This window comes from Schistocerca nitens, chromosome 3 (genome assembly GCF_023898315.1).
Source record: "Schistocerca nitens isolate TAMUIC-IGC-003100 chromosome 3, iqSchNite1.1, whole genome shotgun sequence".
Classification (NCBI taxonomy): domain Eukaryota; kingdom Metazoa; phylum Arthropoda; class Insecta; order Orthoptera; family Acrididae; genus Schistocerca; species Schistocerca nitens.
Genome location: NC_064616.1, coordinates 620,919,281 through 620,930,468, shown reverse-complemented (window position 1 = coordinate 620,930,468; position 11,188 = coordinate 620,919,281). Strand labels below are relative to the sequence as shown.

At 37.1% G+C, this 11,188-nt stretch overlaps 1 protein-coding gene across 2 annotated transcripts in view; it reads left to right on the top strand.

The window, feature by feature from the left end:
• The first annotated feature begins 1,825 nt into the window (after positions 1-1,825).
• Positions 1,826-11,188, top strand: part of LOC126248560 (RUN domain-containing protein 1-like) — a 177,681-nt gene continuing 168,318 nt past the window's right edge. For both annotated transcript variants that reach the window (XM_049949650.1, XM_049949649.1), the window contains exons 1-2: positions 1,826-2,065; positions 9,595-9,688. In XM_049949650.1, the coding sequence (XP_049805607.1) occupies positions 1,944-2,065; positions 9,595-9,688 (216 nt within the window). In that variant the 5' untranslated portion in view covers positions 1,826-1,943. The remainder of the gene's footprint in view (positions 2,066-9,594; positions 9,689-11,188) is intronic.

Here is an 11,188-nt window from a genome sequence, read left to right as displayed (position 1 = left end):
TCCACTATGTTTAGGCTGCGCAACAGTGGACACTGATGAACATCGTTTAGCATGTAGTGGGACGGCTCCAGTGTGGCACTTGGCACAACAGATATTGGCGTTCCTGTTACGCTCCGCCCCTCACACAATGTCATCAGACACAATTTTTTCCCCCCAAGAATCTTATTTTCCAGTCCAAAAAACCAATGCAATGACATGGGTACGGGGAACGGTGGTGGGCTACGTGTATAACGAATCAGAAAAGGACAAAATTGATTTTTGGCATTTTCTCCTGGATGGACACACGAAGCTGCAACAGCATAAGAAATATGGGCAAGACTTCGCTAATTACTTGCGACTTACATTTACTGACCCGCCGGCCAGATGGGGTGTGACGGGTGAGAGATGAGATAGACGAAGAAGCCGAGATAGACATCGATCACACTTACGGACCCTTAGTTAATTTCGAGAAGACGACCCAGTCTTACACCAACGTCTGGAGAACGAGTCGATAGATGGCCTCTTGCTCTATCGAACGTCGGGTCGTGAGCAGGTGACGCCCCCGACACGAATTTCATTTCATTGCTACAGGATCATGTTTCTTTTGTATTTGTACTATCCGCAATGTCTTCATGTCTTTCATTTGGGCATTTTCAGTTTTATTCATTTCCTTAATTAATTACGTTTCTAATTAGCCACTATTTGTCAACATATGACAATTAAAAAAAAAAAAAATACTGAATGGTCAGCGTGACGGATTGCCGTCCTCAGGGGCCCAGGTTCTATTCCCGGCTGGGTTGGAGATTTTCTCCGCTCAGGAACTGGTTTTTGTGTTGTATTCACTATCATTTCATCCCCATCCGGCGCGCAGGTTGCCCAATGTGGCGTCGAATGTAATAAGACCTGCACCAAGGCGGACGGATCTGCCCTGTAAGGGGCCACCCGACCAATGAAGCCACACGCTCATTTTTCCACCTTCCGGTATTAATAGTGCAGCGTCACATATAATTAGTTTCCTCGTCAATAGACATCGCAGTAGACAAATAACATTGCTGATGGTGTGAATACATAACGAAACATCTTTCCCGCTAATGTGGACAGTACCAGAGTCAAGAAGTTGGAAACGTTTGCGAAACACAGCGGGACACAATGTTTCCTATAGAAATATGTTTACAGTGGCAATGAAATCGCTACTCTACTAGAACTGAGGTATTTTAGTTGCCTTCGTGAAATCCTCTTTCAGGACATCGTAAATAACTTCACATGCCCTGTTGCCAGGTATCTTAGCGTCAGCCGCATATGTGCTGTAATTGCTCTCCTCATATTTTTCCGTATTATATGAGAGATTGTGAGCCATTTTGCTTCGTCTTGCTGATTCTTGCATTTGTTTGCAGCAGAAGCTGCGATCACAGATCATATCAGAATTTCCTCTATTACGAATTTCTGAATAAAGGAAATTAACTTTTGAGATTGCGGCAGCCTAATCGCTTGCCGCTGCATTTCTTTTCTAGACCGACACACGATGGGCGAGCAGTGGATGGGAACTTCTGTCATTTGAACACATCATATTTGCAGCGAATTTTTAACTGCGCAGATTTTTGCGCAGGTATTTGCGCAAACATGTCGTTGCCAGCGGGCTGGTTTTCAAATTATGTCATATATACGTAACATCAAGAACATGCTTTCTCAAGACTTATTTGAAGAATTGGTCACAAAAATTACCAGTTCATACACTAACATCCAGTTCTGAGTTCGTTATTAAGCAACTGAAAATATTTGATTTTCTAAAACAAAAGTGTGTTTGTTTACATACTGACACGTATACATATCTAGATGAAACTCTTTGCCGATATGGTTTGACGTTTCTTAATGTGGTCTCTTTATGCTGGTGTTTGTTATGTTTATATTGTTTCGAAATAATCTGCGATGAAAGTTATAGATTCTTAAATTTTTAGTGACTAATAATGTGTGATGAGGGAAGTGATTGTACGGATATTTCAGAATTCAGACCTGGTGAAAGGTGGCCGCCCGTTGGTGCTAATGAACTCGATGACGAAACAGTTTCATGTGGACAGAACGATTGCAGGTGAGCGTCTGCTAGCCCTACTAAGAAATGCAAACGTTTACTCGGTTTAGTATCTTCTGTAATTCTGTAAGTAACGTAATACAGAGCCATGACGGGTGTCGGGGATGCGTCATTTCTTTTTTTAATAATTCGGCAGGATGAAGTATTCTATGTGTCTTCTTAAACGGTTTTTCTTTCAAAAGAAATTTTAAAAAACGCAGCATAGGAATGACGATCGTAGATATTGCCAAGCCTCGATACTGCTCACATTACCATTGTAATCGCGTAAAGACTATACAGAAATGTTGAATTGCACATTGCTTCATTCAACACTGAATGAAATTAAGCTTAATGAGAAGCTCAGACAGGCAGGTACTAGAGATGCTAAATTATCACAATATTCGCTTAAAGGTACAGTGGAAAATAATGTTAGTATGTCACAAGATTCGCATAAAATTACAGTGAAAAAGCAATGTTAGTACATTTAATCAGAATATCAGGGGATTAGAAAACAAAGTAGATGAGCAACTTGTTTGTGTAAAAGTATTAGAAACTGAGGTTGGAATATATGTACTATGTATGTCTGAACATCATATAGTCACAGGTATGGAAAGGGTAAATATAGGTGGATATAAGCTTTCAGCGCATGTAAGTAGACACACTACATAGAGAGAGGAAGAGTTGCCATATATGTTAAAACTTCTCATTGTGTGAAAAATTTAGAAACAAAAAAATTGTGTAGAGCGACATATAGAAACATGTGTATGTGTGAGCTTTAACTAAATAATAGTACTTTTATAATTGTAGCTGTGTATAGGTGCCCATTGGGAAATTTTCACCTTTTTGAAAAACTTTGATTCTTTGTTGTGGTATGTCAGATTGAGGGAAGCAAATTATTATTTGTAGGGATCTCAATGTAGATTTTCTGAAAGAGACAGATAGAAAGTTTGATCTTGAAGTTATACTTGATTCTTTCAATATGATGTCATTTATTGCTTTTCTTACTCGGGTGGTACAGGAAAGCAGCACACTGATGTACAATGTTTTTATAGATCTAACTTAATTTTATCAAATAAAAATTTTCGCTCTTAAGATTTGTCGGGTCGACAGAAGCGTCCGATCCCACGCGTCGGCTTTGACCCGTGACGTAAGGGTGTTGTTGTGTGTGACGTCATAACGGCGCGGAGTTTGGTTTGAGTGTGGCTGTCTCCAGTTCTGTTTTATCTTATTTTATTTACTTTTCTGATCTGTTCGTTCTATCTCGTGAGTTTTTTTTTTAATTTAAAAACACTTATTACTGATTTTAATTATCTGTTTCCTCCAATTTCTGTTTTAGTTTATTATATTTATCTTTCTGATCTGTTCGTTCTATCCCGTGAGATTTTTTTTTTAAAGACAAAAAACACTAATCAGCTACTGAAGCATCTTTATCTTCTATGGGTTGCAGGGGTTACGACCCCTGGGGAGGTGGGTGGGTATTCATGCATGGCTGTCTTCACTTACACGTTGTAGCTACGCAAGGCGTCTAAATTTGTTTATATTTAGTTTGCCCCCCACCCAAAACACCCCATTTCCCGCACTTGTCCCGTTAGTGTCGTTAGGCTTCTTGTGGAAATTGTGTGTGTTTGTTTTTGTTTCCGCCATATTTGTGACGTCATGGGTCAAAGCATACGTGCGGGATCGGACGCTTCCGTATTTCCGAATTGTCTGTCTGATCATGATGCACAGCTAGTTACAGTATATGATATATACAGTAATGCAAAATAGTCCACCAAATTAGTGTGTTCAATTAATGATTTCCCGAAGAAAACAGTGAAGCATAATTGTAAGAAACCATCTAAAAAGCCTTGGCTTACTAAAGGGATGAAAATATCTAGTAAACAGAAATTGGAAATATGTATTATACCTAGAAGGAGTAATGATCCAGAAACAGTCAAACATTATAAAAACTCTGTACCGTATTAAGAAAACTTATTAAAAAGTCCAGGACTATGTGCATTCTGTCCGAAATTAGCACCTCTGATAACAAAATTAGAACAATTTGGAATATTGTTAAAAGGGAAACAGGGCAACGAAGAGCACAGGAAGCTTGTTTTTCTATCAAACTCAATGAAAAGTTTCTTAACAAAAAGGACTAGAAAATATTTTTAATAATAATTTTTTAAACACTGTAGAGAAAATAGAATCCAGATATTCATTAGAAAATGCAGGTCTGTATATGGAAGAGACAATGCTTAAGCTATTTGATAAAATTGAAATTAAAGCCACCTTTCCTACTGAAATTAGAAAATTCGTCAAAACTAAAGCTCACATGGAATTGATGGCATTTTCAACAGAGTACGAAAAGCTTGTTCCCAACAGAAAAGTAGGATTCTCAGTCATATGTGAAGTACCTCACTGCAACAGCGCATTTTTCCTGATAGACAGAAATATGCTGCTGTTAAACCATTGCATAAAAAAAGAGATAGGTCTGATGCTAACAACTACCACCCAATCTCACTTCTGACAGCTTTATCCAACATTCTTAAAGAAGTAATAGATTCAACAGTAGCTTCACATATTTGTAAAAATGAGGTGCTAACAGGACATCAGTTTGGTTTTCAGAAAGGTTTTTCAGTAGAAAGTGCTATATATTCTTTCACTGATAAAACATTAAATGCTCTGAATAACTGAACATCACCATTGGGATATATTGTGATCTCTCAAAGGCTTTTGACTGTGTGAATTATGAAGTTCTTGCAGATAAGCTTAAGTATTGTGATATGAATGTGACAGTGCACAAATGGTTTAATTCATAGTTCATTTGGGAAGTGCAAAATGTTGAAATTAACAGTACAGATAGCCTGCAAAAATCAGGAGAGTCCTCCAGCCAGGGAGATACCAAGAATGGTGTCCCACCAGGTTCAGTCTTGGTTCCCTTGTTGTTCTTTAATGACATGCCACTCTATATTAATGAAGATACAAACCTAATTCTTTTTACAGATATTACAAGTATAGTAATCACATCCAACAAACAAGAATTAGCTGAAGAAATTATAAATAATGTCTTTCAGAAAATTATTAAGTGGTTCTCTGCAAATGGACTCTCACCAAATTTTGAGAAAACATGTTATATACAGTTATGTACAGTAAATGGTATAACAAGATTGATAAACATAGACTTTGAACAGAGGTTTGTTGCTAAGACACAATATTAAAAATATGTGGATGAATGCATTTATGAGAAATTGAATTGTAAGAAACACATTGATGATCTGCTAAAAACTATTAGGTTCAGCTACTTATGCTGTTAGAGTTATTGCAAATTTTGGTGATAAACATATCAGTAAATTAGCTTGCTCTGCCTATATACATTCACTGTCTTCGTATGGCATCATATTTTGGGGCAATTCGTCATTAAGAGAAAAAGTATTCTTTGCACAAAAGTGTGTAATCAGGATATTAGCTGAAGCCCATCAAAGATCACCTTGCAAACATTTATTTAAAAAACTCAGGATATTCACAGTATCTACATAATATGTATATTCAGTTATGAAATATGTTATTAATAACCCATCCCAATTCAAAAATAATAGCAAAGTGCATAGCTGCAATACTAGAAAAAAAGACGATCATCAATATTGTGGGTTAAATCTGACTTTGACACTGAAAGGGGTGAATGATGCTGCCACAAAAATCTTTGGTCATTTAATATTGATATCACATGTGATAGGAGCTACGCTTCAAGATTCACTGACTTAGTAAAGATATATGGTTTCAAATTGTATTTCTTTGAATATACCGGAGACAATGGCCAATCAGCAAACTGTATTGACAATGTTCTAACTAACTATGTATGTGAAGATATATATAAATTCTGCCTAGATCTAGGTATTTCAGATCATTGTGCATTGTTCATTGAGCTGCCACAGACAGACAGGAACATTTTACGTATGAGAATTCATATGAGCAGGAATTTGGCAAAGAAAACTTGCTGATATTTGGTAAGAAGCTAAAAGAGAAAAAATGGCCTTTTGATATTCTATCTCAAGTGATGAAAACTTTCAGAAATTCCTAAATAGTTTTCTTGGTGTCTTTAATGAAACATTTTCACCTAAACTCCGCAGCAATAAAATGACAAATAAATTAAAGTGGATTACTCAAGGCATAAAAATTTCCAGTGTAAGGAAAAGGCAGCTGCACAGAGAACTAAAATACAAAAGAAGATATTGATTTCCTTGGATATGTTAGACTCTATAAAACCATTTTTAAGAGATGTCAAGGCAGCAAAATAGGCTAATTTTAAATCATAAAAATAAGACAAAGGCTATGTGGTCAGTCATTAAATCTGAGTTAGGCATTAAAGCCTGTAACCAAGGAATTTCAAAAATTGACATTGAAGTAAGTGCTGTTGTAAGTCCAACTCAAATACCAGAGCAATGTCTGATGTTGGTGTAACAAATTAACACAACAAAGTAAATCCCTCTGGACTAAGTGGAATCTCTGAAAACTTTACAAAATCCTTAAAAGTTTCTGTGGAGGAAGTAGAAAATGCTATTCTAACATTAAGAAACAAAAAATCTGCAGGTTGGGATGCAATGGCCTCCAAAGTTATTAAAGTAGTTCACAATAATAAATCAGTGTTTTGAAGAGGGCGGTTTCCTGCAGGTACTGAAATATGCTTAAGTCAAACCACTCTTCAAGAAGGGATCATGAAAGATCATGGAAAATTATTGTGTTACCTCAATTCTCCCAATCATATCTAAAATATTTGAAAAACATGCTGTTGCCCATATCCTAAACGTCATTGCAAAATATTCTGTTATTCTAATCAGTTTGGAAAAACACCATCGATGCAAGGAACAGTTTCATTGAGAAGATAAGTACATCATTAGACAAGAGAAATAAGGTGGCAGGAATTCTCTGCGACCTCACAAAGGCGTTTCATTCTGTAAACCAAGCATTGCTTATTTACAAACTCGAAAAGTATGGCATAAGTGGCACTGCCCTACAATGGCATCAATCTACTTATCAAACAGAAAGCAAAGAGTCAGTATCTCTTTAAACAGCACATATTATTTTTCTGGCTGGAAAAAAAGGGGTCTCTCAGGGTGTTCCACAAGGCTCCATATCAGGCCCAGTCCAATTCCTCTTCTTTGCCAATGACTTGCCATTAAATATCAAGCTCTCCATCAGTTCTGTTCGCAGATGATACTTCTGTGTTAGTTGAAGATCAGGATTTGGAAAAAGTTCCCAAATCTGTGATCAGTACTCTCAGTACCTTAGAAACTTGGTCCAGCTAAATGGGTTTAGTTTAAACTTATCTAAGACTCACATGATACAATTCAAAACCAAACAGTCAAAATGTGAGCAGGTTAAGATTGTTCACAACAGCCAGGATATAGAAGAAGCTGACTGACTCAGTCAAATTCTTAGGTTTAAATGTAGATCAAAATTTTAGCTTGCAGGCACACTTTAAATACCTAGCAAATAAACTGAGCAGCTTTGCGTTTGCAATGCAAATATTATCAACTGCAGCTGACATGGACATATGAAAAGTGGCGTATGCAAGCTACTTTTTTGGGGTAACTCGACAAGCGTATTGCAGATACTAAAAATACAGAAAAAAATCGTGCTAAATATGTGCACTGCAAGTCATAAAGAACCATGTCATACATTATTTAGAAAACTTAAAATATCAACTCTGCCATCCCTATACATATATACGAGATTATTGTATTTTTGTACAGCAGATGTGAATTAGTTAAGGGAAACCATTTTGTCCATTCGCATGGTACTAGAAACAAAGACATTTTTTTTCTCCCCATCCACTGCCTCAGACTGTATGCCCAGGGACCTCAATTCATGGGAATGAAAATTTGTAATAAATTAAAAGGGAACAAGTTGATGAAGATGAATTTAAGTCCAGTTGAAAGAAAGCTATATGAGGTACTGACACTGATCTGTTATTACTCAGTGGATGAATTCATGCAGGACAGACTAGAAATTTGAGCTGAATACAATGTGTTACATGTTCCAAGAAATATACTTATAGTGCTATTATTTAATGTCGTGCTATTATTAATTAGTGTAAAACTCATTGTAACTGTATTAAAAATTTTTGACATGTCTCCTGTCTGCAAACCAAATGGATTGCAAATGTACGTCTTGAGATGAATAAAATACAATTTGCCCAATATCATTAGAAGTCTGGCAGATGCCAACCAACATAAAAAAAACTTTCTGAATGACCACTCCTTCTGCTCAACAGATGAATCTTAGATATGAAGTAGTAACTGAAAAATATAGTGTGTAAAATATACACACACTGAAGACCCAAAGGAACTGGTGCACCTGCCTAATATCGTGTAGGATCTCCGTGAGCACGCGGAAGTGCTGCAGCACAGTGTTGCATGGACTTGACTAATTTCTGAAGTAGTGCTGGAGGGAATTGACACCATGAATCCTGCAGGGCTGTCCATAAACCTGTAAAGTACCGGCGAGGGGGGGGGGGGATATCTTCTGAAATGAACAGCATGTTGCAAGGCATCCCAGATATGCTCAATAAAGTTCATGTCTGGGGAGTTTGGTGGCGAGCAGAAGTGTTTAAACTCAGAAGAGCATTCCTGGAGCCATTCTGTAGCACTTCTCGATGTGTGGGGTGTCACATTGTCCTGCTGGAATTACCCAAGTCCGCCGGAATGCACAGTGGACATGAATGGATGCAGGTGATCAGACAGGATGCTATCATACATGTCACCTGTCAGAGTCGTATTTAGACATGTCAGGGGTCCCGTATCACTCCAACTACACATGCCCCACACCAATACAGAGCCTCCACCAGCTTGAACAGTCCCCTGCTGACATTGAGTCCATGGATTCATGAGATTGTATCCACACTCGTACATGTCCATCCGCTTAATACAATTTTAAATGAGACTCTTCCCACCAGTCTGCATTTTTCCAGTCATCAACAGTCCAATGACGAGCCCAGGCAAGGCGTAAAGCTTTGTGTTGTGCAGTCTTCAAGGATACACGAGTGGGCCTTCGCCCACATTGATGATGTTTTGTTGAATGGTTTGCACACTGACTATTGTTGATGGCCCAACATTGAAATCTACAGCAATTTATGGAAGGGTTGCACTTCTGTCATGTTGAATGAGTCTCTTCAGTCGTTGTTGGTCCCATTCTTGTGTGTGTACATTTTGTGTGTAATGAAAATTTATGTTAAACTGGCATTTTCCACATCATTATGAAATGTCATATGAGCATGTATACAAGCGAGTCTTGGCTGTACATTACCATGTTGTAGATCCAGCGTTTCATCTGTCAAACTTGCATATTTGTATACCACCAGCATTGAGTATCTCAAGTATAATTCTCATACATATATTATCCGACTTTCAGCATATTTTTTTGTTTTTCTTATTGTTGAATTTTAGTTGACCCAAGTGCCACGTATGCGGGGAAAAATTACTTCAGTATACTTATAATTTCTTCATTTGAGAATTTAAAATTTTAGCCTGTTACCTTAGTTAGTGTGAAAATTACAAATTTCCTTTTGTCTTCAGGTTTACACCAGAAGAGAAAAGGTTGCGAGATCTTGAGGAGCAGCATGAGTCACTTAATAGTGCCCTAATATCTCTGACAACACATTTTGCACAAGTGAGTATCTTCAGAGATTCAACATTCTTAGTCAGCTATTGTTGAGAAGTGACAAAATTTAGAATTGATCCTCAGTATATTGCACACTTCCTAATGCTGTTAGTATTTTTACCAAACACAGCACCAGAATAAACCCAAATCTGCTTGTGTTACGTGCAAACACTCAAATTTGACAAAAGGGAACATTCCACATGGGCATCCAGCTGTTTGACAACTTCACCATACATATAAAGTCTACTGAAGACAACATTCAGTTTAGTAAAGTCGTAAAGTCCTATTCGTTGTGTCACTTTTTTACTGTGTAAAAGAATACCTAAAAAAGTAATCTTGCTGATTATGTTTAAGTGTAAAACATGAACTGTTCAGTGAAGGTAACTTAGTCAGTCTGTTGGAGTGTATTACAATACCGTAATCTACCCACAATAGAGTTTAGCAATGTTAACAAATTTTGTCTGACATCTGTAACACATTGTGTACTGTCAGATCACATGGATTAAATAAATGAATAAATAAATACCAATTATTGCATTGCTTTATGTTAATATAGTTCATTGTAGATTTGTAATACATTTTTATTGTCAAGTGTACTCAATTTCACCTTTCCCTGGGTACCTCAGTGGGATTTAACATGTGCCATAACAACTCATAACAAAAATTTAGCAACATTTCTTTCTCGCTTTTAGTGTTTAATCTTCATTGGAACTGAATCAGGGAAAGTATAGCAGTAATTAAGGTTTAACTGAAGTGTTCAGTACACTGGTTTGCCAACTCACAGTAAGAGAGCCACCTTTCGACTTAGCCTGAACATTGGGCTAAGCTACAGATCTTTATCTCACCACATCTAAGATTTTTACATTCACTTTCATTGGCTTCGCCAACACATGACCAGATTGTCCCCTTCCTGCTTAACCTATACCTCGTGCTTCGCTACAGATCAGTCTCTCACTAAAACCTACATTCCAACAACTAATATAGATGCAAAGAAAATATCAGTTTTCCGCTCTCTTTCTGTGTGCAAGTGTATGACGTTAAGTGCCACTTCACCATTATGTCAAAGTACTAAGCTGTTGTTCAGCACTGGTAGGTTCAGTTGACCTGCAGAAAACTGATCTTATAAGTTTTTAAAAAGTAGGAATAATGATATTTACTAGAGCACTTTTTTTATATGTTATAATATCGAACCAATGTATGATATTATCCTACATTTCACATACACTGTACGCTGCCTGTATAAACTCCTGTTTGTTTTTGCTATACTGCCCTGTATTATGTGGGTATGAACAGAAACTAGTTGTCATTGATCATTGTATTCACTGAGCAGCTTACTGGTGTCCCAAAATATTAATTACTTTTGGTATTTACAGAAGGGCATGTAGTAAACACTATTGTCTGCTGATATAAATTACTTTATTTTGCTACCAGTTATGATCATATGGTATAATGCTCAGCCACCTGAGGCATATGACACAGATTCATCTGTGATGTCAGAAGTTGAATGGT